General features: G+C 42.3%; 1 protein-coding gene and 1 long non-coding RNA gene across 6 annotated transcripts in view; one reads left to right on the top strand and one right to left on the bottom strand.

The window, feature by feature from the left end:
* The window catches only part of LOC105687718, a 136,346-nt gene that overhangs the window by 105,440 nt on the left and 3,101 nt on the right, over positions 1-27,805 (bottom strand). For 4 of the 5 annotated variants that reach the window (XM_048652429.1, XM_025746103.2, XM_048652427.1 and 1 more), the window contains exon 6: positions 6,676-6,678. The exons of the other annotated variant lie outside the window; for it this stretch is intronic. In XM_048652429.1, coding sequence (XP_048508386.1) covers positions 6,676-6,678 — 3 coding nt within the window. The remainder of the gene's footprint in view (positions 1-6,675; positions 6,679-27,805) is intronic. 5 annotated transcript variants of the gene reach the window in all.
* Positions 24,356-27,544, top strand: LOC125500263. The gene is made up of 3 exons (XR_007277529.1): positions 24,356-24,510; positions 27,042-27,147; positions 27,327-27,544. It is a non-coding gene; the product is annotated as an uncharacterized LOC125500263 (long non-coding RNA).

The raw sequence follows: 27,805 nt of genomic DNA, 5'->3' as shown, positions 1-27,805 counted from the left end.
ATTGAATGGTGAATAAATTTATTCATTTATTTATTTATCGAATTATTCAATGAGCTGCACAATCGTATGTAGCCTAAATATCAATTAACTAAACAACATGCAAAGATCTCGATAAGGACGACCCGTCAACTTGCCCCCACCATCTTGCCCCATTTGCCACTATTTGCAAAAAAAGAACCCCACAAAAAGTACATTGGTGAAAATTCGGAGATTCTATGATCTCTAGGATCTATATGCGTATAGAAATAAAGTATTAATTCACAAGTCCGATCTTGCTTATCTGTAGTTGTATACAACTATTTTCTTGAGCTCCAAATGTTACTTCGCACACGTCTGAAACCACAATGCCTCCGTAAAAAAGCCGGATGACCTTGCCACGCTAGCTATATCGCAAATATTATTGCGTAGAAGAGTGTTTAACACTTTTTGATAACTTACCCGGCGCTATCTGTCAAAATATTCTAAAAACAATTAATTCGTCATCTTGCCCCAGCCTCCAACTTGCCCCGGCTTCCCCTACTGTACTCTTCAAAACTTGAGAAGGTAGAAATGAAACCGCAAAAAAATAAAAAATCTTACAAAGAGTCGAATTTCCCCAAGTCGCAAAACTTCCATGTGGATATTTACTTCTGATGAAACTCCTGATTGTTTCTTCACTACGTAATTTAATGCTAAATATATTTTTGCACCGCGGTTTCTCGTTCGTACCCCGTCGTGCACGCGATAACAACGACAATTTTTTTCTCCCTCTAGACGGTCGCTCATTATTATTTTACATAAATACGTAATTTAAATTACATATATATATATACATGGAATTATTTGAGATAGGGAGGGATCTGCGGTGTACGAACTTTGAAAAGGGCAGAGGTCGAAATCCCGTTACTTAATGCCCTCGAAAAATCACAAAGCACGAGCAACAGCCAGCCAGCCAGCAGGATTTTTATTTCATCCGCTTTGAAGATTCGCGAATATAAAAATGAACACTACCGCGACGGCACGAGGTATATATTCTCGCAATTTAAAAAAAAAGAAAAAAAAAAAGCCCGAGGATTGACCGGACTCGTTCGTCGTTGGTTATTTTCACGTACAAAGTGATCCACATTTTACATGAAAACCAATGTCACAATTTTCATGCTCCAATTCGTCTCCATTTTTCGTATCTCTGAACAATATTATTTTTCCTCTCTGTACAGTGTATGTACACACTACTGAAAAACCAAAATACGTACAACGAACGTACTGAAAAAACGGAATAAAAGGAACGGCAAACGCGTCTCTTCGGCCCTTACAAAAGTTATCCCGCAGGAAGGTGTTTCGGCAGCTATCTTTCCTACCGGGACAATGGGCAGTCGATTTCGCGCTCCCCTCTACGCAACCTACCCCGGAAGTAACACCGATCTTTTGGATTCGAGTTTGCCTGCGCTCGCGATATGCAGAGAAGAAAACATCGCGAAATCCTTTCATTTCGATCCGTTATCGCGAGGCACTTTCGCTCGGAAACTCACGGCCGCCGTATAACGTCCGCCGGAATCCACAGAGTTTGAACGAACTTGCGGAGGTGTGGTGATAATGATAATAACGATAACCGTGCAACTAATATGATCCGTAGCGGAGTGTGTATAATACGGGTTGAACTTTGGTTTTAAACAATGAGTTAATCTTGGCTTATGACTTAAGATTGGACCGGTCACGTGCTGCACAATTTCCTCGCAGAACTTTCCGAGAGGGTGGGACGAAATTGGGCGCATGCATATTGGCCACGGGCATATATATACGTGTAGTAATTGCACCGATATAACGGCGGAGCGGCGGTAACGATAATAGGGACAATGCAGGTTGGTAAATAATGTACCTGTGCGCGTCTACCTGTGCTTCGCATTTCCATTAACTTGTATTCGGAAAATTGAGATAATAGAGAAATCTGAGGGAACGCATTACGAACGCATAAGATAACCGAGCATCACGAGCGCGCGGTAAATGTACAGTTCTAGAGCTTTTAGCCGGCAGCATCGTTGCAGATGTACGTACGTTATTTACGGATTGTACGAGGTAAGTTAATTAGCTGCGGAGAAACGACGCGCAGGGTCGAATTCCTCAAATTTTATTCAATAATCTCAATTTGATAAGCTCGTAACTATCGGCGTATACGTCACGGTCGTACAAATAGTTTTAACGATATCCGAAAGTCGAAAGTTTCGCGCAAAGCCTGAAGAACCGATATGTTGAATATTGTTATATAATCCTGCAAAGTAGGTAAACAACGTTTGTTGCACAACCGACGAGCAGCGGTACGGCGACGTGGCAGCTACTCCTACGTTGTGAGAAGAGTTTGCTAATTAATCGTAACTTCAATTAACTTGATACCGGGTTAATTGAAATTATTTTTACTCCAACAAACTCCAAGGGGTATATCGTACGTATCCATATTTATGTATATATGTATACTCTGTGCGCGAGCTCTTGTATTTGAGAAATTATACCCCCCATAGAGCAACTTTGGTTATTCGTTCGTTCATTTTATTTATTTTTTTTCAACGCCTGAGAAGAATAATTTTCGTAAAAAAGGATGCGGCATCTGATACTCGAGAAGTCGGTTTCGCCGAATGAAAATTTAATACCAAAGGGCAGGAGACGCGTCACCCGAAGATTTTGCGAAATGAGGAAGGAAACAAGGATTCCGTAACCCCCGACGTATTTTGACTCGCAGTTGTATTTCTCTCGAGTCTTTCTAATGGGGTTGGGTGGATTCTCAATTGCATGAAATTCCACGTCGCGGCGAAGTGGAGAGAAGCTTAAACAGTTTTAAGAGAGCGCATCACAAGGGATTATTCGTTCTCCACTTTCCCACCCATTTTACACAGGAGTAGGTGTACGTACGTATATAGGTATATGGATATTTCAAGAGCTCCGCGAATGTTAATTGTCTCGCAAATAGGTGTAAATTTATTTTACCGCAGTGCTGCAAAGTGCCAAGCGCTATTCTCCGCGCCGATATATATATTCCGAAAAACAGTAGCGATATTAAAGAATTTTTACACGAACTCGGCTACTCGGCTCGTAGCAAATCGTAATATCTACGATTAAAAGAAAAGAGAGAATAAATCATTCGCTTCCGTCTCTTCTCTCATTTTGTACGAATACGGTTTTCAGAATTCCTAGTTTTTAAGAAATATCGGTATATCCAGCTGCGTCAGTTTTGTACGAGTGCGCGTATTTTTTCAAAGAATGAGTTTAATCCCGCAGGACCAGGATGTGAAAATTTAGACTACGTACTTCTTCAGGATTACAACGAGGATATGTAAGGATTATTTTTGAACAGGCTTTGTACATTTTGTTTCGGAATTCTCGACGATTTTCGCGTTTATGTAAATCAAGGATTTTATCGCGGTACGTGTGCGGTAGAATCGAGAGAACGTGGTTACGGAGAAATTGTTCCAATTATGCGGACGCTACGAGGTCGGAACTGCATCGGACGATTTGATGAAGCTGAAATAATTAATCCCAAAAATGAAAATACACATCTGTGGATATAATATTTGCCGTCTATCTACCGGGAGCAAATTATCTCGGAGGAAAACTTAAGCCGCACGGATTCGCCAGCTGTTGGTACAAAGGAACAGTCGAGATCAATCGTAACGAGAGATTTGAGAATTTACAGAAGAGTCTTCCCCGTTTCGAATCGACGGGATTATGCGGCGTCGGAACACCTATTCCGTTCCCCCGAAGTGTTCGCCGAACACAAATTTACAATTAAATTTGAAGAACGAAATTTTCCGAACTTTCCGATGGATTTCAAGAGGCTCAAAATAATCTCGAAGCGACCTCGAAATTCGATGCTTACGGAAGAGATCTTATTTTTTTCTCTTTCAAACCGAGCCACAGCGTTCTCTTTACCCCTCGTTATTTCTTCGCCGAACTACCCCGCGGTTCGACACGTTCTTTCGTTTTTTTTCCTCCCGGATGTCTCTTGCCCCGGTGGGGGAAAAATTGCATTACTTTAATATCCGCTCCAGAAGAGTCGCCCGCAGACTCGATTGATCGTCGTCCGCTCGAATTTCTGGATCGAGCGAAAAATTTAGGGACAATTTTTCTTCATTTTTTTTCTTTTTTTTTTTTTTTTCTTTTCAAGTACGCGCGCAACATCGAAATTCCGGTGGCTTGAATCGTTCTCATTCAGATAGAACAAAAATGATCACGAGGTTTTTCAACACGGGCACTTGCGCGATGGAAATTTGATACGTGTATAAAAATCGAGCAGGTATGAAAGGAGGCTAAGTTATAGGTGAAGTACGACGAATATAATAACGAGAGTTGACGAGACTCTGGAGTGTGGGAGTTTGAAAAGCCGCTGAAAACCCGATATACATATCCAGCGGCAGCGGTATTATGGCCAAGTATAATACGTACGGGTACAGGGGTTGAAATCGGCTGGTCTGGTGTGTTGAACCTCGCGAGATTCAAATATTTAGCTAGTTAGTCGATACCGTTTAACCCGGGGCTAACTTCACCGAACGGATCTGATACCCCTAGATTTACGACAAGAGATACGCCACGTAGAGACATCCTGTACATATCTATACACACCCAAGTAAATAAGCGATTGCTAAATTCATATACAACACGCACACAACGTTTACGCGGGTAAAAAGGTAACACGCATCCTAGATCGATGTGATAATAATAATAATAATGATAATAATGATACCAAAACAGAGAAAGACGTTCGTCGCTTTCGCCCCTGTTCCTAAAAATCATCCCCCAAGTGTTTCCAATTTTTTTATTGATTACGCCCATGTTGATTGTGAGTCTTGTTTGGTGAAATTGAATTCAATGGACCCTCGGCTGTTGGTCAGTTTTCAATGTCCATCGGAGTGAAAAATTGGTATGGAAAAATTTGATCAGACGGTTAAAATCTGGACGACACGTTTCCAGAATGGTATCTTCGACGCAGCGAAATGATGTCGTGATACACAAATGACGAATTCGTATAACCGAGCGAACAACTTCTCCGACGAGTCTTTATCGTCCGACTCTCGAGGTCCGTTGAAATCCGTGGAGTGTAGGGGTTGGTTCGCTGATACCCCGACGGTGCGGTTGTGGGATAATAATTGTTGAGGATTCCCCCCGTTCCCGCATGTATACAACAGGCAGACATTCTTGACGCACTCGAAAGGATTTAAACCCCCGAGCCAGCGAGCACCTCGGTTTCGCCCGCGTTTCTCTCGCTCTACTCAAGTGAATGTAAACGTTTTCAATTCAACGGAGTTTAAGTCCTCAGTCTACATCGCGTCGTTATTCCTACCGCCATCGACTCCGTTTGGAGATCAAAAATTTTATTTCGTACATTTTGCGTTCGGTATCCACACCACGCTGTACACGTCAGATGTAAAATTGACAGTGAAATTCTCGGTTGAAAAGCTTCTTTCGCAGCTTTCTATCGCTTTCATGCCAATATCGCTACCGAAACGAGCTTTCGGTATCCTCCGTCGGGTACTTTTCGCCGCAGACTTCGAGTTCGTTTTTGAGGCAACTCGGTTTTGCCTTTGGGCGGGCGACTGGCGATAGAATTTTTCTTCGTATTTGATTTTTCACTTTTTTCTCTCCCTTTTTTTTCTGTTAATCCTATTTTATCGTGCCCTCACTTTCAAAGAGCAATCTGCATGGAAATTGCATTTTCAAAGTTAACTTAGCGGTATGCACGTGTATACGTATACGAGGTACGTATAATATTTCCACACGCTTCATACCTCAACTCGAGAAATTATTTCGCCTTTGTCATTACCATAATATTAACGGGAAATTTATTACTCTCTTGAAAATTGACCAACAAAATATCTTTCCAAGCTTTTCAGCTATCGTGTCCTTCGAAACTTGAGCAATTACTTCGCGGCGACAAAAACTAACTGTATAGAAGCAATTCTACTTTTCATTTTTCTTTTCATTTTTTGATTACCTGATCTAGATTGGTCAGTTTAAGAGATCTTACCGAGAGGCTTAGCGGTTGTCTTTTCATGAAAATTAATCGCGTAGGCACTCGACGAACAAACTCGCGTTCGTAATAATAGAGGAAAATTCGAATTTTCTGGAAGAGACAGAGACGAATGATCGGTCCAGCGAAGCGAACGTGCGGCGGCGTAGCGGATGGAACTCGGAGCAGCTACTACGTGGTGGAATTCGGGAAATGCTTGTACCGTAATCTCGTACCTGCTGGGACGATATACGTTCCAGCGGTATTTAGATGGTGTGTATATTCGCGGGTTGTACACACACGGTGTGTGTTTCGGTATACATGTACATGTGGCGTTGGGTGGACCGAATCCGTATAGGGGTGTAAAGATAGGTATAGGTATACGTGGTGGTGCGTAAATAACGACGGGCAAGCTGCAGACCCGGAAATGTAATCTACCCTATTTGCGGAATAAAGGTTCCTTACCACTGCGGTTAACCGGGTAAACCTGCACGTCCAATTTTTATTGGAAAAAACCCAGTGTGTACACGTGTACACGGCGGTACATACACGTTACGTACACGCGCCACGCAGGTACGGCGTTGAAAGAAAATAGCACGGGCTGCGCAAAAATTGTCTAGGCAATTCAACGAATGCAGCAAACAAAAATATCTACGAAACGAAAAATCGACACATATTTTTGCGTGCGTGGAAAAAATACGTACCAGCTGATGCGTAGAAAAAATCCATCGAGAGTTTGAAAAATCATTGGAAAAAAAAAACAAAAGGATTAAAATTATTCAAACTTCATCGAGTTGCTAATTGTAAGATGATTTTTTCTTTCACGTCGAAATTAATCGGTCAAGATACGGTCGAGAGCCTCGTCCGAATTCCGGATTCCGGCAATTTCGCGCGTACACGGAAAAATTTCTTTCACACATCCCGCAAAGTTGTGACGAAAAATCATCAAGAAGTGGGAACAATAAGAAAGAAAAAAAGAGATGAAAAAATTGGCAATCCATCATCAGGACCGTATCTTGTCGGTGCGATCATTTAGCGAGCGAATGAAGTTTCGTGATCTTGATTAATGTCTCATAATTGTGAGCACGCGAAAGTGATCGTTAACAAAATGGCTCATTAGCCTACGTGGGATATAATAAAGAAGACATAATGTACACGTTTACGTGGCCCATAATTCTTTTTTTTTTTTTTTTCAATAATTAATTATCGCTACCCGATAAGGATAAAAAATCTCCAGCTCGTATCAGCAATTTTCGCGTAAATTCAACGTGACCCGTAATTTAGAATTTCGAGCTTCGCGTACAGTTCGATCCACGAACTAATAGGAATGGAAAAAAATACTATAGAATTTTAACGGCTGCAGCAGCAACGATACGTACATAGATTTTATCGTCGCGTATACGCACGAGCCTACGAAAATCGCGTACCTACGGTTTATCCCTCCATGTTTTTTTTTTCTTTTTTTTTTCTTTTCTTTTTTTTTCTTTTGCCCGGGTCCCCTCGCATCGCAAACGGCGATTTTCGAGACGTTAAACTCCGCATGATCATCATCTACCCACGGCTGGGCGACAGGTAAATTTAAGTGTAAATTGCATAGCAACGTAAAACCACGACAAAAACTTACTGCACGCTAAAACTCACTTTACTTCACACTGTGATGTGGTATACGTGTACGGTTATAGGGTAGGTGGAGTTGAACTGAACCACGAATTGACACTCACCTGCAACAAAGAAATCAAAGGACTGAAATTAGAGGCAATTAATATTTTACGATTCATTTACAACTACCTCGCGTCTGGTTATTTCAGTTTCATTGAGTCGTCTGATTTTCCCGAGACGAAGTTGCGTCCAAACTTTTACTCGATGAATTCCTTGGATCGCTGTAATTATGTATAAGTAAGCTCCGCGGGTTTATCGTTGCACGATCGGTGTTATTTTTGGAGATTCGCCAAACCGGGTAGTTAATTCGAAAGGGTTTCGTTCCAAACCCCCAAAGTTCGATCACCGATTCAACGGGTATAATGTATTCCAGTCCTTTTAGCGAGCGCGTAGAAACTCACGGGACAAAACTTTGATTCTATCCGATATGAAGGTACGTGATAGCTGCTTGGAAAAGGTAAACCGTGTAGATGAATACTTGATAGAGGATCAGGGCTGATGAAGAGAAAAAGCTCCTCACACCCCGTACGGTGTTCACAAAATTGGGCATTGTTCGTGCTGACGTATCATTCGACCGACTGATTTCATGACGCTGAATTTATTATTCGAAATACGAAGTGGTTTTTCATTTTTTTAAAATGGCGCGTGCACTATCGGTATCCGGTAAATTATTCGCAAATTTTCCATTCCATATTTCATTGCTCCGCGTACTTAAATCATTCGACGCAACGCGGCACCGCAAAATACGGATATCTAGACGAAAAAAAACTTGGCGAGTTTTGAATTTTGCAAGTCTGTATATACATATATACAGAGCGTGGCTCTGTTGTACAGCAGCCACGGCATCAACCGTATACCCGGATACCGCCACCCCCGTTACGGAGGAGCGAAACTTTGCACCTCTCTCTGTACATGCGCGGAGTCGAGGCAAACAAGTTTTTCCGAGCTTTATGGTAAACAGGATGATATATAATTTCAGCGCACGAGGAAAAATCCCGGCATTTCTCACCACTCGAAGAGCCGAGACAATGAATTAAAACGGGGAGCTACGAGTGGTTCGAAAATTCAGCGTGAAACGAAGGATAGGGTAGAGTCAGGGGAAAAAGGATAAAGTTACTTCCGCGAACGTAGAGATGCATCGCGACGTAGTCGGACATAATCGAATCTCAAATCGAACGTGAAATTCAGGGAAGCAGATGATTGGCGCGTCCTTTCCGATTTCGCGAATTTTCCGAGGTTTCCGTTCGCCGTACTTCGGAGTATCCGCGTCGCTTATACGGTGGCGGATTGCGCGGATGTGTATATACAACGTCGGAGTTTGACGCTTCCGGCATCAGCCGCGGATTTGTTTAGAGAAAAAAAAGATAAACCCCGGAGCGCCGCAGGTGTATCTACCAGACGTTGAAGTAGAAAATAGATATAATAATAATAATACAGAAAAAGGAGAGAAGAAATAGTGGTTACTGTTCTAGCTGACTGAGCGGTAGGAGGGGACGAAAATGAGAGATCTAGACGTCCGTCCGACGTAAGAGGCGCAGGAAATGAAAATGCCAAGATGGATAGTGGCGAAGAACTCGTGAAATCAGAAGGCAACTCGAGTCACACAGCTTCATACCGGGAGAAATTCAGCACACGTCTACTACTCCCCCCTTCCTCGCCCCGCTGCTACCCCCTTCTAGTTTTTTGCGCGCCGGCCACCCCGAGTCTCTACCTGTTTCGTACACGATCATCCAGATAGATTTTTATCACGCGCCAAATTCTAGTGTCTTATGCCAAACGTTGGACCAACAATAGCGACGTTTGTTTGCACGACGTCTAGGAATTGCGCGAACAATTTTCAATTCTGAAAATATATATTTTCATTGTTCGGATTTTTCAGCGAAGCTTTTGTGAGCAGAGGAAAAATGTCCCGGCGAAAGCGGAGGATTGATGGAAGAGCGAAGAAGAACTGAGACGACGTTAGTAGATATAAAGTTGTACGACGAAAGTATAATTATTCGATCGTTTGGCGTGAAATACCACAAGATAAGCGAAACTCCTCGGTGGATGAGTAACGCAGGGGCGGGAGTTTCTCGAATAAGCTGACTAGATATACTGCGATTAGGCGAGGATTCTCGAGTTACGCGTCTGGAAATTCGAGACAGTATCTCCGGGAGCTGAACGGCATCCATCTAGCCGAGGATCTTGATCTATGAAATCTTCTTCGCGAATCACCGGCCGGACACGGCGATGATATTAGAAAAAAAAAAGCCGTCCAAGCGACTGTTTGCGGCGAATCGAGGCGAACGAAACCCGCTGTGGTTTTTTTTAAACTTGGTAAAGCATTCTGCAAATTCGGAAACCCGATGATCCCCGTGCGCCATCATTACCGCAAGTAACGCGGAAAACATCCGAGTCTCTTTTGTGCGCGTACAGGGGAATAATATGCCATAAATATATCGACAGTTTGTATCGTACCGAACTCCACCTAAATCAACTTTGAACACACCGGTGGCAAAAGCGAGAGCGGAACGGCACGGAGGTACCGGAGCTATTGGAGTTGATATCTCTGTTTACTTAACACGCGCCGGAGGCTGTGCCGCCGGTATCCTCCGTTCGACGTTCTCATCCCCGTTACGAAAATATAGGCGTACGTGTGTCGCGTCATTGATATTATCAATATCAGAAGCGTGGGCGTATTTTCTCGCATCGCGTCAATAACGTAGACTTTCGTCCAATTAATTCGGCGGTATAGCCTCGAAGATACATCGGATGTCGCGGTTGAATAATTATTATTCAGCGACATGCTTCGTCTCGTCGGTTTCTTGGGAATCGGAAGAATCCGCGGCGACGCGAAGACACCGATTTGCGTAACAAAGGGGACACAACGGGAAGACGAACCGAGTCAAGGGCTGACCCGAGGCGGCTGAACAGACCCCGACAACGTCGGTCTCTAATTACCGGAGTCCTCGGGCCCTGCCTACGTCCTTCGTAATTTTCGGAAGACATGCGAAATAAGGCGTGTCCGGTTCGAGATGAGACCCGATCCCCGAACAACGAGGGATCCGGAGTGGCTAAATAAATTAACGAATGAGTCGCTGTTTCACCTGCCTCAGTTTCTCGCGGAATCATCACTCGCTACAGTTTTCGAAGTGATTTTACAACTCGCGATAATACGTACGTATACGACGCCGATGATCAAATTAGTAAGATTTACGAGAGCGAATATGGCAATTATAGACGCGACATGGGTCCGTACCGTAGGTGAAATGGATTAATGTAACCACAAACGGCGAATGTGTACGGCTACGATGCGAAGCTGAAACTTGGTTGTTCGCATCATGCGGTCTAGACGCCGTTTCTCCTCGGTGAATTTAACCAGAAAACATAGCGGATGTTATGCCATGTAATTAATTTAGGGTAACGAGATAGGAAATCTAATTAAATTATATATTTACGAGGTAAACTGAAGAGGAAACGGGGCGCGGAGAGGAAGCGTACCGACTTGAAGATTCGTGTAACGTCCGTACGGCCCGCGTTAACGCGAATTCGAAAAAGTTGCGTCCGTTGGTTTTCAAAAATATTCGTACGTCCGCTCGTTAGCGCCATTGTGTCGTCGGCGCGTTCACTTTTTTCAATCGCGAGTATCGTCCGTTGGACGGAAAAATAATAACGGTAATGAATCAATGTCGCAAAATAATAAAAACAAACGTATTCGCAAATTTTCGTTACAATTAACAACATATTCAATTTGTGCATTGTGAATATCTAGGCGACAAAAGTAATCGTCGAATATACCGAATGTGAACGATAACCGAGTGAAATAAATTCCCATGAGAATGTTCCACGTACCGCGCGCGCTGTATCCAAAACTCGATGGCGAGCAATTAAAGTGCAACCGATGGACGAACGACCAAACAGAACTTAATGGCATTCGCGATGCCTACCTACCTACCGCTGTGACTGGAACCAGAGATTGGCATTAGGTACGTAAACATTATTTGGTTCGTTAAACGTCATGGATTGGTGGGTAACGTTCTGTTACGTAGATACAATGCACTCGTGATGATCGACTCTGTCTGCCGTATGGCGTATGTACGTACACAAGCCTGTAATTGTTCAACAATATAGAGAGCAAGAAACGAAGGCGGAACGAGAATTAGAACAAACGTCGAATGACAGTATGTCCGACCGTTTCATCGTCAAACGAAATTACTTTGTAATAAAAAAAAAAACTTGAGTTCAACTCATACTGATCGTCGGTGCAACAAGATGATGTGCGATAACGCGGTTCGAACTGTACGGCATAGGTATATTACAACTCGTCGGTAATTTAATTGGCGTAAAGTTTTTTGAAGAGTTTTTATCGTTATTATTTTCGTAATACCTGCACGAGTAACAAACGGATCTACGGGGTGTTGCACATCGCGGTTTTGGTAGTTCGCCAAGGTCGGTAAAAAAAAGTAGAGATAAAAAATTAATAAAAATAAAATGAAAATAAAATAAAAAGGAGGGAAGAGAGAGGTCGTTTGATCCGGCAACCTGCTTTGCAAATTTCCTCAAGGTGTGAAAGGCCATTGAAGTTATTTTTAAAGTCTGCAGCAGCACGTAAGTAGATCGGGACGGTGTTCTGTAAGGTGGATTTGCCGCCCGGTTTCATGGGATGGTGGTTCTTTTGCGTTCATATCGGAAACGAGATACTTCACAATGAAACTCGTAGCGTAGCGAGAACGTGTGATATATAGCGGGAGTGGCAAAGCCAGACGTGAAATCCTGGTCTACATATTTCATACCCTATTGACAAGAATATTCAAGGAGGTAGCGTTGGTTCCGCAGGGAGCCCTACAACTGCCTCGCCGACCCGCTACGTTACACCTATAACAAACCCTAATACCTAAATACGGCGTGAGGTCGGTAAGGCCCTCGTCACCCCCTCTCCTCCCGCAGCAACTACCCGATGGAATATTAACAAAGTTTCAAGGTCTAGTCAAAGCGAAAATCACTCGACACCTGGAACAAACCGACCGAAAATGTCGCCAAAGGAATCCGAGGCGGAGAGCTAATGACGGGCATAGTTGAGATGTACTTTACGCATAGTCTTCACCTAATTCCATAGAGAGAGAGAGAGGTGCCAAGGGTCTTTGTCATCGGATATTAATCGCTTCGAACGTAGTTCCGACTCCGTAAAGTTTACTTTTTTCCCTCTATCGAGGTCTCGCCAGGCTACGGCAAAAAACCCGACCTGATTCACACCTCCGTTTAACCGCCTATATTACTCTCGTACGATACACACGCGTTACAATACGAACGGTCGTTTCGCAGTATGGGACAATGTTAACCTAATTCAACCCTCGAGAAGTCCCGCGCCAACTTCACCGCCGCAAAATCATACCTATACCCACCTTCCACCGACCCGTTTCACCACTAACGGGCCTCCCCATCACGCGCGCTCGCTGCACCATCATCATCGCTAACGGAATAACCACCTGTCCACCAAGTTAGGAGATAACTAAGTTCGCTGTAACCTCATTTTGACCTCTTCAAGCCATGGCAGCTGCGGATTAATGTTTCATAGGGATAGTTTATAGGAGCTTTCCTTGCGGATATTGAACCCCCCCCCTCCCCGAATGGAAAAAAATTCTTTCTTCCGAATATGGAACCTTCCTTCTCCTATACTTTTTCACGGTCCGGCTGTGTACACATTTTGCATGGCTACCCTATTTCCGTCGTTGAATGTGAAAAACCTGCAGCAGCTCCGCAGGGACCCTTTTCTATACATATAATAGCGACCGACTAGGTACGAAATGAATATGCAACTATACGTACGTTGGCTGCCACGGACGTTCTTGAACGGCAATGTCCTTTTTCGACGTTATCCGTTTATATAACCCGCGTAGCAGACACCGTACGCACCTATACCTCTGTACACGTGCATTTGTATGTATATAATGTGACGTACGTATAGTCTGCATCTCACATGAGAGATACGTAGGTACAACGATCTGCAGACTGTTACGACCGAGGACTCCCGTAAGAGACATATCTGAATACGAAAGAGATTCGTTTTCTCTCTTCCTTTTTTCTTTTTTTTTTTCCTTTTTTTTTCTTTCCACTATACTTGGAAAAAGGTCCGGGGAAGAGTGAATTCTTCTCCGAGAGTAGGTAAATAGCTGTACACGGGTATACTCATACTCGTAGACCGGATAAAATGTCAACTGGTATGAATGATTTTTGAAAACTCTTCCGACAGACGTACACGACTACTATTTCTCAAATCTTTTCCCCCCGCCAGTTTCGCACACGACGATCCATTCGTTGTGATAAATTATTTGTTCTCGGATAAGCCTGTATCTGCGTTTAATTTTACAGCACATAACGCTCGCACGTATACATATGTGCAGGTGAAAATAAAAACGGTAACAATAATTTGCCGCTATTATATTATTATTATCATATTTTATAGAGGAATACGCGAGTAAAAATCACCGACCGAGAATAATAGCTGTGAGCATGGTAGAGTGGTTGGTTTTTTTTTTTTTTTTTTTTTTTTTTTAGTCTTTCTTCTCTTTTCCAATTGCACCGTATCTTTAGCATACATATTTAAAATACACCTGCACTTTTTCTCGCCATTTGTTACATCGGCTCAGAGTTTCACGCAGACGGTCGGCAGTCCGCGATAAAACCATGTAAAAACGAGCGTATGTATTTCGAAATTTTCTAAAAATTAATATTCTCGAAGAAACGAATAATCGGCCGAAGAGACGCGTTCGGTTTTATCGTGTATATTTGCGGAGTTTCATTAGCCTCGAGAGGATTTGGAAATTGCCGGAGGTTTGAGAACGGGGAGTAATTGAATCAGTAACATCCCTCACTCTGTAGTGGATCGGAGCTAAGGTTTGAGGAGAATTGCCTTCGAGTTATGTTGCCAAATACAACTTCGAAGACTCCTACGTCGGTATATCTACCCTTAGATTTTCCCGCTTCGCGTCGCCCGACTCCATACCACCTATAACCCCCGCGCGTACGTACGTACATCAATCGGATAGTTAGCCCACGATTTTCCGAACGAATAAACCGACCCCATAATTCACACAGCAGATGCACGTGCACCGTCAAATTATCTGATATATATATATATATATATATATAAATGCCAAAATTAATCCTACAGCGTTACGTAAAACTCCCCCACCTCCCCCTTTTCAAATACATAACCGCGATCAATAAACTAACCGCAGCAGCAGGTAGGTGAGTTTCTTTCTCATTAAACTTTCACCGGTGTCACGTAGTAAGTGTGGTAAATTTTCAACCTTTTACTATGTACACGCTTAACGCCGTGCGCACCGCCATATATCTATACGGAATGCTGTAGACGGTGAATTTTTTATCAAGTGGATTAATAAGGTCGGTAACTACGGTGTAATAATTTCACCCATGGAGAAAAAATTTTCGAGTCCTCAGTTGGGAACGAACGGTATACGTTGGCTACGCTGTCGTCCATCAGTCCCTTAGTTTTGATTCTAATTATTCATCATCGCGTTCTAGGTCTAGCTAAACGCAGCCTCGTCGGAATATCATATTTCAACGATGAGTTTCAACCGTAATAAATATTCAACTTGATTCCATGGATGACATGTGGTTCGTTTTTGCTCTACCTACGTGTGCGTTATACCACACGCTGTTACACGCAGGTTACCTAAGGTACAAAGGTTTAATAATGTCACGTCGTTTCAAGAGTTGGGCATACGTGCCACTGTGCAAAGCATGAAGTGGAAGGCGTCTCTGTTATATACATATATATACATGCACGGGGTGAATTAGAATTCACCGAGGTGTAAAACTCCCGACAGAACCCGCCGTATTTCTAATTACGGAAATATATATAATAATATTATTCCGAAGGGTTACTCGCGTGGTATGTTATCAGCAAAACGTCAGCGATGGGATAAAAATGAATCGTACCAAGTTCGCCGGCTCGCTACTGCCCCAACCTCAACGATAAATGAACGGGAATTCTTATTCCCCCGAGGAACTCGACGAGACAATTTTACCGTCGCGTTTATACGTACGTACAACTTTTTATCGCCGAAAAGGGAGAGAGGCAAAAAAAAAGAAAAAAAAGAAAAAAAGGGAAAGAACCTTCGGGTTGTGCGGGTTACTTAATGCGCGCTCTTCGCGAGAGGTGAGAAGTGCAAAACTACGAACTAAATCTTGGAAAAAAGCTATTAAATCTTTCCTTTGCCAGCGGTTCGTATAATATACGTAAGTGTGGCGCGAGGATTCCGGTTCGAAAAGGGGTGCGTAAGGTCGCGTGGGTAAAAGCAGCCCTTGTAAGTCACACGGAGGTTGAAAGCTCCTGTAGCTCCGTTACCCTCCCTTTACTCTTAATATTTCGGGATCCAGTCACCCTAAACCATGCTCAACCGAAGAGCGAAGTCGTAAAGACGATCTCAAACATATTGCCGCTACCCCGCGACACGACGACGAGGACAACGTCGACCGAATGTTAAAGACTGCAGCACCAGCGGCAGCAGCAGCAGCAACAAGTATTATAGGTATACGAATTCCTCATGCTTCAGACTCGATAAGCTCCCGACGGCCTGGCCGATGGGGATTTATATCGTGATTGAGACGAGCGAAAATTTTTCCAAACTCTAGAAGAGTCAATTATTTCCGTTAATGAAATTCCGCGAGAATATCGTGTAGAGACGCGGCTACGGTATAACCTTCGAACGGTTCGGTCAATTCAAGGGTTAACGGAATCGCCGCGATCTGAGAGAAGATTAAAATTTTCACAAAGAAAATCTCAAGCTCTTAAGTCTACATCAGCGCGAACCTTCGGCGATTTCAAACTCACGCCGCTTCGCGAAATTAAATCTTGGGATACACTCCGTCGAGCGAAACTATATATTAAATCTCTAATTAGCGATTACCTCCCCCCCCCCCCCTCAAGGGGCAAAAAATATATGAGCACACCTATATTAGGGTCACCGTAGCGGTATAAAAGAAGCGGATGACAAAAAAAAAGGGGGCAAAACGGAGTACGATGCGAAAGCGGTAAGAGAGGAATAAAAAAAAAAAAAGAGGTGACGACGGATGTGCCTCGAGGGGTGGTTTTTTGATGGGAATATTAGCGGGTATTCAAGGAGCGTAGGTTATACGTGTTCAGCGGGGTCAATTTAAATGGTGTAAACGGAGCTTTATATAAACAGCGTTCGCATCGGGAGGAAAAGAGGAGCTTGTACGAGGACGTTGGTCGCGTGGTGGATAGGCTCGGTGTAGTGTATATCGATCCCTCTCTCGGGAAGGTAAGGGTGCTATATTTGGAACGCGACGAGAGTCCATGTCCGTAAGCTGTTTTTACGAGACCACGCGACTGACCTGCACCGAAAACACATTTTCTGAAGACTTTGCGGAAAGGGTGGAGAGCAGAAAAAAAAAAATGACTCAACGTATGTTACGCCCGAGACCCTGGCGAAACTCGCCCTCGTATCGGGTACGTGTAGATGCGAGTATTTAAAAGTCGTTTTTTCGGGCACCAAAAATATCGGAAATTAAATGATTCAGAGTTAAGACGGACTAGATTTAAACTTTTTCAAAAATTGCAATTTATTAGCGAAGGTATAAATGAGACTGCAGAATCGGGTGGTCGCGAGTAATGGGTATGCACCTGCAACGCTGTGTTCAGAAACGACAACGAGAAAACTGCCAGAGCTGCTCTACGAGACTCGAGAAGCAAAAATAAGGCTAAGAAAAAGAAGAGGGTTACACTCGACATAAGCCTAATGACGAGAGGGGCTAATGCCGAATTTCAGTACCTGGCAGCATGCGTATATACCAAAGAGAGAGAGAGCGGAAGAGAGGCGAACGAAAGAGATGAGAAGAGCGGAAACCGGAAGCTACGTAATAAATACACAAAGACAGCGAAAAAAAAAAAAAAATGAAATAAATAAAATGAAAAACCGATGGAAGAGGAAGAGCTGTAAGCTGATGAAATCTGGCAAGGGGTCATTCGCTATTCGATTACATTTATGTACGGCGTATCATTTGGTTCACCGCTCGCCCCGCCGCTGCGGTAGGTTCACCCTTAATTTTATATCACCACCAACTTCGACGATTCTCTCTCGAGTCTCGCGATCAATTTATATATGATTCAGAGATTTGTTTTTTGTTTTTTTTTTTTCACTTATTCTCAGCCCTTGGAGAGCACTTCGATCCTCATTTTTAATCACACAACCATCTGCACTCAATCCGCTACATTAACCGATTACCGAGGGTGAACTTGAAAGGTCGATAAATGTAACAACGATTTAATCGGTTTTCCACAGGCTAGGCGCGCGAATTTGTATAAAGTATCAGCATAAGTCGAATTCGTAAAAGCGGCTCTTACTACCAAAAAAAAAAAAAAAAAATATAACCGATGATGAAAAACTTCTGGAAGAACGATCGTTTACTCGCGGGGAACAAATTTGTGAAAAAACGAACGGTGATTTCTCTTGACGGTTTTTTTGTTGTTTTGTTTTTTTTTTCTCTCTATTTTTCATCCCTGTCGTCTTCAGATCCATTCAATTTCTTCAGTCCAAAAGATTAGGACTTTCTGAATTCTGTACATTAGAATCCTACAATGGGACAATGGAGATACCTCTTTTTCAACCCCATTGTTAAAGAATCACAAGGATCTTCATATCCATTCTCGTGAGTATCAAAAACTTACGTGCGACAAAATGATGTACGCGAACAACTGAATCGTATTGCTGGTTTTTTTTTTTTTTTGTTCTTTTTACGATGAACCAGAAAACGAACGGTTTCGTCTCGAATATTCTCTCGTTCAATGATCACGTGATGGGGACGATTTTTCGGCTAACATGAATCGGAATTTTCCAAAACAGCCGGAAAAAATCTAACTAGCCCACAGGGTACAAAATAAGTAAGACGCTCGCGCCGGAGGTCCTATTCCACGCTCTATTCCTAATATCTCGTTTGCCATCCAATTCTCAGCTCACTACCGTTGCAACTTCAATATGAGAACGTGTGTTAGAATTTTTCCATACCGAGCATATCACTTGGTAGCGCGGAATACCACGTACTCGTTGAACGGGCGTACAAGTAGTTCGACATCGCGCGGCTTTTACCACCATCTTCTGCAATAATATTCAATGTGCGGAGTATGTATATATCCTATTTTTTCATCGGTGGTCCTTACGGATGCAGCGAGCGAAACGTGCGCAGCTTTTGTTATATTAAAAACGCGTACGCGGCTGTAGCGTGGTGTTCGAAAATTTCATTTCATGTTGGAATCAAAGTGGCATGCGATTCACGTAAAAATTGATACGGATACGTGCGTAAATAAAAATGCATCGAATATAAAAGCTAGGGTCGAAACTTTACCGGATGTAAAATGGCATACGGATCATTATCCGGAGGCGAAGCGGAGTATCTCGTCTCTCTTTGTGCTCGGCAAAATTTACCCCGCCGAGTCGAAAATCCACCGAGAATACGGTCTTCTGGTCATTCATGCTCCGAAGCATATAACCGCACAGTCTCGACCAAATCGTTGATAATGAGGAGAGGCCGACCGGCCGCCGGCTTTCCGCCTTGGCGATTCGTTAAATTGCATTTGCCATTGCCGAGAACTACCAGAGACAAGAAAAAGAAGAAGAGAAATAAGGGGGGGGAAAAAAATATCCACGTTTCCTCGATTTTTCCAAAAAAAAGAAAGTGCGATATACATGAAGTAAATTTACTCGGGCCACGTTACAATCGACGAGAATTAGTCGTCTGATCCTCGAACTGTGATAACAACGTACGTACGTACGTACAATGGATACGATACGTGCATAAATAGGAGTAATCGTTACGTTCGTAAGTAGCGGGAGACGTTGACCTAGAAGTGGACGAGGGCCAGGGCCATGGGAAAGAACAACGACCGGAAACGGGGAACCCGAAAAATAAGTCCAACTATCTGTACGTGACGGAACTTCGACCGGGCTTGTATACCGATGAGACGATATTGGTACTCCCGGGGAGAGGAGAAAATAAAAAAAAAAAAAAGGAAAAAGAAAGAAAGAAATATAGATAACGTTCGCGGCATGAGAGAGGTCAAGTAATTCGTACCTTTCCTTCCCATTCCGAAAATTATGACCGGATGATTATCATTTGACGTGGGAGCAGATGGAAGGGCGTAACCGTTGATTTAGAATTCATAAAAGCGCGTATGCGTCCCATTCCCCGGTATCAAAGGGTTGAAGGTTTTGTAATCTCATTAAAAAGTCCGGATCGCGACGAACAAATGAGAGAAATGAAAAAAAAAAAAAGAAAATAATACGATCGGAATGGTACGGATCGATGTGGGAACCACGATAATAGTTGTTAGTGCGTACAAGTTATAAGCTGTAATGAAAAACGCACAATCAGCTTATTGCGCTATACCCCGTAAGGTTATTAGCTATAGATTCCATGTTTCATAGAGCCCGTAGAAGATGATAATAAATAAGACGATTTGGTCCATTATCGTTATATAGGTATTACATGGGCGCCTGTTTCGATCTATCAAGTATGCCTCATCAGTTCTTCTTCCACTCGGATAAAACAATTCTATAAATAAAATTCTCATGCCGCAAAGTTGGGTTTATATTTAGAAAATCGAGGCCTAATTTTTCTTTTTTTTTTTTCTTTTTTTTGGTCATTTCTATTCTCCAGTCGACCATCTACCGCGGCAGGGTCTGTAGTAAATTCTGGTACGATGACCGGCGTATGACGGTGGCTGGTTCGATTCTACGCTCTCAGTATGTGCTGTGCACGTTGGTAACGTGCACCAACAGCAGGTTGCATCGATCGATTAGCTGGTCGTCACGGGTCGTGAAATCCGATATATTAATTATGTAATTATACGTTCGTTTAAGATGTCGGATAATCGCTGTAGAGAATTTCAGGCACATTTCCAAAGGACATATTAATGCGTTCGCAGCTGCGACTGCTGTGCACCTCGTGTACATGAGATGGAAATTTCAGTGGTGATTCTCTTTTCATTCGACTTACCCTTCCTGATGTGCAGGTACCGATCTTCTAATCTGCAGCTACTGCATCGGCTATTGAAGTCGACCAATTCCGTTGATCGATTGATTCGAAAGCGGTCTTTGATTGTCGAAATAAATCTTCGATATGCAGCGATTGGTCCAGTGATTGCACATGATTCCAGTTACCCTAATTTCTTTTACTTGTCTTCGCCCCGCCGTATGAAGTTTTCGCGTTATATTACATACGTTGTACGTGTATATCATGTAGAAAATTATGTGTATTATATTTTTACAAAATTTTTTATTACACGTTACGATAATATTTGTGGTCAAATTAAACCTCGATTTGGTATCATTCCCCTTTTTGGTTTTTATTACATTAAGCTCTTTAGCAAAAAATTTTTTCTGGTCAACTTCTTTTTATCATCATTTGTTTAATTAATTTTTTTTTTTTTTTCTTTTTTAATTTTATTTACAAAAGTTCGCGCGCTTTTAATGAAATACGAATATATGTAAATTTGTACGTTGTGAACAACAATAGTTATTAACCGAATCGACGAAACCGCTAATCTCACCGTTCGAACGAATAATTTTCATTTTACAGATGTCGATGAGAACGTTGCAAAGTCTTTTGATTTTTCGTCCTTCCAGAACCCATTGGTTTGAATAATCGTGAAGGTTTGACAATTTTTTATCATACGATGGGAAAATTACACCGGCACTACGTATCGGCCCACTACATGCCATAGTATTCATCCGGTTCCACCGAATTTATTATAACGCAGATAATTGAAATCTGACCGATAAAAATTCCTTACATTTTCGTTATTGCAAAGCCTAGGCTTGTTAGAGCGGCAGAGCCTTGGGCAGAACACAACTTCCTGCGGCATCAACCGAACGAGATGTACATTCGATGTTTACCTGGAAATTGAATCGCGATCTGCTATTTTTCAAACATTCATTTACAGATATTTCGAATCGAAGAGTTAACCGATGTACAAATTGAAACCGCAAACAGTTTCTTATTTTTAAACGTATGCCATTTTTCGTACGTTCGTTTTCCGAAAACGAACAACGGGGTAATTCAATCGACGATTTTAATATCACGAGGATGGAGTAAGAAATCAATATGGTAATCGAAATCGATGCATCTCTTCCCTTGTAATTTCATTTCGTCAAACATCCGTTCAACCTAACGCTGGGATTTCAGCATCGAAAATTTTTTCAAGAAAAAATGAGGAGGGAAAAAGAAAATAAAAAGTCAGGTGATATTTTTTTTTTAAATTACAGTTTCATTTTTTTCCATAATTATTTTATACGGTTATGGAAGGGGTTGAGATACACGTGTGTATCTGTTTTTTTGTTTTTTTTTTTTGTTTTTTTATTATTTTTTTTTATTCCATCACCGCACCGAAACTCTTTCGCGACTTAACATCGTTTGGCGGTTTCTGCGGAACGATAACGTCGCGTAAGTATATACGAGGGGGCTTCTGATATCTAAGGCATTTGCGATACTGCCAACCCACTTTGCCTGTGGCCTGACTGATACTGCGACGGTGTTGGAAATCCGTTTCTACTTTCCTTGTTAAACTGAGCATGCGTCAGGACGGTATAACGCCGTTCGTCGACAGGTAGGTATATAGAGTCAGATAGGCTCAAAGTCCCCACCCGTTAGTTGTCGGGTTCGCTCGGAATCTTCGCAATTTTTTTTTTTTTCTTCTCCATTTTTTTTTTTCCATTTTCGAATTTTGCGGCTTTTCCAATCGCTCTCCACACCCCGAAGCTCCGTCGATTCGCTTTCCCGCTTGTAGAATTGCAAGTTAAACCAATTCTCGTCATCCCCCTCGTACGGCTCGATATAGATTCCCCTGACCCGATATTGCAGTACGTACATACCTACTATACCCTATATTCGCGACTAATTTTGATTTTGCCGGGAAGTTAACGCGTCCTGCAGCAACACGACGAAGAGATAAACGATATCTAATCCGTTTCGATGCTTTCAATTGCACACCAGAACCGCACACCAGATTTCCCGCGTTTTCTGGCCACGCGAAATCCCTCTCGAATCTTGACAGCTGGAAAATTGCCAACCGGTAGTTCCGAGTTGATTGTCGATACCGTTACGACCGCTTCGATTTTCAGTTTTCACATCACCCTTCCATTTCCTGTCAATCCATCGCGTTGCGCGTCGAAAACTGACCGTTTTTCGGGGTGAATGAAAAACAGAAAAAAAGAACAAGAATAATTAAGCGTCAATGTCGTACTGATCGATATTTTTTCACCGAATGCATCAAGTTTTTTTTTTTTTTTTTTTTTTTCCCTTCAAATACGCCGTCAAAAAGTTTGAATTCCAGAGGTGCCCCGCGTGATTTATTTTCTTCCGGATTGTCACCAAAGTGCTGAGAATTCTTTGAAGTATAGGTGTAACGTGTAACGATGGATCAAAGGTAGGTCTATAGGCCTGGGTACGGGTTGGGCGGTAATTAGAGTTGACAGACCTTTAGAAGCTCTTCGAAATTCTGTTGGATATCCGACAAAATCCAGAGGAGATTTTACCGACAAATCTAGAACGCGTTTGCCCACAAGACGTATATATATTTTTTTTATCTTCGCGACTCGCGCAGAGCCCAATTTTTAACGACGTGATATCCGGTTAAATATGCAACGTCGGCTCAATTAACGGATTATCAAAAATTCAATGAAGATCATAAACGCGATAATTAGAAGAAAAACGAATGTAAAATAATCGGAATAAGATCGCGAATATTGCGAAACGTTGTTATGTAATGAGCATTTGTTGGAGCGACTTTGAGAAAAATATCATCTATAATTACTGTCTGGATATTTTGGATGTACGAGTGGTAAAAGTGCAGTTGCGCAGCAGCTGCAGTTTTCACGTTGTATAAATTTCTGGTGTACAGCAAATTATATTGTATAAAATCGAGAACTTCTGTCGAGCTCTAAACATAGAATCCGAAAGTTGGCATACCGTTGGTATACAAAAACTGCATTTCAGCGGAATCATCGACACAATTGTGCAGTTCTCGCCTCGTAGCGCGCCGTTGCACAGCGGAACGAAAGGCGGGGGAACAGGGTAAAATGAAAAAGAAAGGAATATCAAGTATGAGCGAGGTTTCGGATTCATAAGATTCGCCAAAAGTAACTCAAGGGAAAAAAATGACGAACAAACATATTCCAGTCACGTGTATAAATTCAAAGGCGCAGGCATCTGATATTGAATAATGTGAAAACCTTTGGCACGATCGGCTATCGGAGAACGTGAATCTTCGACAACGAGGTGACACCAATAGCGCTGACGAAATATACCCAAGTTTATATCGTCAAATCGGGACGAGTCTTGAGTACGAACGAGAGAAAAAAAAAAATAAAAATTTTCCCGCGTCCTGCAGGTACAATTTGTAAAGCAGATACCTACCGATACGTAAAATTTCGCGTACAGGATTAACAACGCGCGCCGAAATGCAGGACACAATTGAGTACGAGGAGTAAAAAAACAGGAGGTGGATAGTAAATTTTCCAGAAGTATCTATCTCGGCGTAGATGATACACCGTATTCTAGGCCCGCACACAGGTTTCCACCATAAATGCCGTACGTAGCGTACCTACGAGGAATTTTTACGACATCTCGAAACATGACTCGCGTTATTATACGAGTGCCGAAAAAAAATTTACCGACCCTTTATCCGGGAGGCGAAATATCCTCGGCAAAAATGTGTTATAAGCTCAGCTCAACCTGCGGAAGCTGTATAATAAATAAAATAAAAGAATAAAAAATGAAAAAGAAATAAAGTGAAGCTCGTACAGCGGATATATACCTGTAGAAACGGTACCCACTAATATTTACGACGATCCACACGCGATGTGAGTATATACTTTCGATAATGAAGCATTTTTTCTTCCATTTCTCGAGTCATTATATCGCGACCGCGTTGATTCGGAAAATTGATTAAGCCGGGCTGAATAATTCTCGTTGATTATTTTCGGATTATACGACGTTTTGCTATTTCATACAGAGATGTATCGTACGTGTGTGTGTGTGTGTGGGATGGGTATACGTGGGTTGAATCCGCACGTCTCTCGAGACGAGGTCGAGGTGGAAGCCGCGATGCTGACGTCAAACTAATTGATTGAACCAATCAGGAAACTTGCCGACAGATGACACCGAATCCAGCAACAGCAGCACCCCCGACGTCGAGGGTTGAATACGTCTGGATGTTATTTCTCGGTTTACAGATAACCCCGTACGGGTTGGGACCACACACATTTGTCGAAGGAACGAACCACCCGCGATTCCTGCAAGACCGCGCGGAGTTACGTTTCACATCGCGCATTATTTTAGACCGCCTATTCTTTGGTTAAAAAATTTCTTTCGAATCGGGACACGGTTATAGAAGCGAAAGAAGACAGGTATAAATCGATTTCTCACGAGGAACTCCCCGGTTACCGCGCTAGAAAAAAAGCTCTCTTTTAAATTGCTGCAACTCTTGTTCTCCGTACAGCGTACGTACTGTACCAGTTACGGTTGGCGAAGTTAAAATATATATCCGCTACATCAACGATGTATACATATACCTACCGTGTACGGATATTTTTCTTTTATATATACGACAAAAATTTTTCTGCGGATGTGTCTTTGCCAAGATATTCAAAACCAGACCGCTGCAGCAGAAGCTACTCATAAATCTTCCGAAGCCTGCTGCTGTGCAACCCTTTTCGTTTTATATTCTCTTGTTTTTCTCTTTTCAGGAAAAAATTACCATGCCCATGATTTTTTTTTCCAAACCTCAAACAGACGCGATCGCGGTAATGGATCATTTTTTCTACAACGATCATCTGCGCTAACGATTCAGATCAAAAGTTGTCGAGAGAGAAGGCTCGCGAAACTTGTCTAATAATCGAGGATTGCGTTCGTTGAGCCATCTCTATGCGCGGGGATGTATTTCGTTCGTTTGTAGTAGGTGGTCCATACACTACTGCGAAGCGTTTTGTGTGCCTTAGGGATGGTAAATGTTTGTAAATCAATCAATTACACAAGTCACGTGGGTACGATGTGCGTCCATCCCATGTCCATCTCTAGCTGCACGATGTCGATGCAGCAGCAGCGACAGGGATGGTATGGACACACCGCGCATATAACGTTGGCCAATCAAGTTAGATTGATTGGTAGGATAACGAGGAAAGTTTTTCGAGTGTATATTTAGTAGCTATAACGCGTTCGTTTTGCCCTGTTCGATTATAATGCATTGAAATCTCGTAACTATCTCCCTTCCTCCATCACAAAGGAATACGTATTGTTACGTACGCCGAGTTAATCAATCTTTACAATAGAAAAAAAAAAAAAAAAAATCGCACAGTTACGACGTAAAAAAAAAAAATATAAAGCAGGTGCGAAACGTTATCCCAAGCTCGAACGGTTTCAAGTTGACTCAGAATTTTCAACGCGTACTCGTGTCTTTTATAGTCATGTTTATCTGACGAAGGGGTAGAGAGAGTATATTTTTAGAGTCGAATATTTAGATCGAGGTTTTTATACCGGCACGATTTTCAGATTTCGGTATAGTACGAAGCAAAAATTTGACGAGGATCTTAATAATAATACTGGGTAAACTTTTCCGCTTTGTGATTTTGAAAAATTGCGTCGTGACCCCATGTGGGGAAAAAGATCGAGCGAGGGAAAAAATCGACGAAATTGGATTGACAGATAAATGTTTGAATTTCGTCGGTACGAATCTTGCGAAGAAATCTTACAGCGCGTAGTGAAAATTGCTCATCACGTGTTTCCGTAGGTGAATGCAAATATCGAAGGTAGGTGGATGGATACGGAGGAACACCAACACCTCCGTACATATTCTATAGCCACGTATCTGCGTTTCCGATGGCTGTGAGCAATACGAAATCGTAAAGCCAGGAATAAACTGAGATTGAATCGCGGCGGGTTTCCAGCTACCCTCCTTTCGCTGCTTGTATTACAGGTTACAACTTACAGGTCACAGATGATAGTCAAGGTCGTGGGGTTCGCGAAAGTCGAAAATATCAGATAATGAGACGGCATTGAGAAAGGAAAAAAAAAGTAATAAGAGTATTTTGTCGACAGCTTTATTTCTCGATGAGCCACACGGGTATAATTAAATGGAAATTCTCCAAGTATACTGCATTGCGTAATTAGCGAAATTAAAAGGATGAGGGATGAAAGAAAACGCGCGAATGAGATGCTAATTTAGTTGAACGAATGAATGAATTCTTCCACTCGTTATTTATTTATTCATTTATTTATTTATTTATTCTCTTCGCCTTCTTTATCTCGCCTTTCGACGTTCGTCGGAGGAGTTATCATCGCGGCAATTTGCCGATACATTTCCACGGATATATTTCTCATACACTTTTTTGTAAAGCTGTAGAAGCTGAGACAGCGCGAATTGTGAACGGAAGAAAGAATGACCGTACGAACGGATGAAAGAAGGAAGGAAGGAAGGAAGGAAGGAAAGAGAAGCGAATGAGGTAGGATTTATAGCGAAGACGTGAAGATCGATAGTTCAGAAATGAAAAAGTAGTGGGTGATAGTATTGGATGAATATCGCGCTGCACGGTAGCGTCGAGGGTTAATTTATTACTCTAAAACTTTAAGTAAACAGGCTTAGCCATAACTCTGTAATTCAAGAAATATTTCAATACTCTAGTTCCTGGGACGTAAGCCAGCTTCGGAAATGTTGGATACGACAGGAATTGAATTGACGGCTACACCGTTATACCGAGGGCCGTGCAAGAAAGCAGATTCTTCTGGGGCGCGATGCAACAACTCTTCCAACAGATCGTAAAATCAATCGTCTCTCAATCTATACCTAGACAACGGCTATTTGTTCGTACCTCTCTAAATTGAAACGGTAGACGTCCCGTTCTTTACTCCACTTTTCTTTTTCTTTTCTACGTTTTTTTTTTGTTTTTTTTTTGTTTTTTCACCAAGAATGTTCTTAGAATAATTTTGCCTTTTGAACAAAAGTTTTAATTGGATAAAAAAAATTGAACGACGAGGTATCGAAATTTGAAGATATGTCGGCATACTGTGAAAGAAATCGAGTAATCTCTTTCCCGTGTGGTTCGATTTGGAGATGATGCAGACACAGATTCTGAGACGCTTATCGAAGTGATCGAACGTTTC

The sequence above is a fragment of the Athalia rosae genome, chromosome 3 (genome assembly GCF_917208135.1).
Source record: "Athalia rosae chromosome 3, iyAthRosa1.1, whole genome shotgun sequence".
NCBI lineage: Eukaryota > Metazoa > Arthropoda > Insecta > Hymenoptera > Athaliidae > Athalia > Athalia rosae.
The sequence above is the reverse complement of the archived record's forward strand: the minus strand, read 5'-3'. Positions and strand labels throughout refer to the sequence as shown.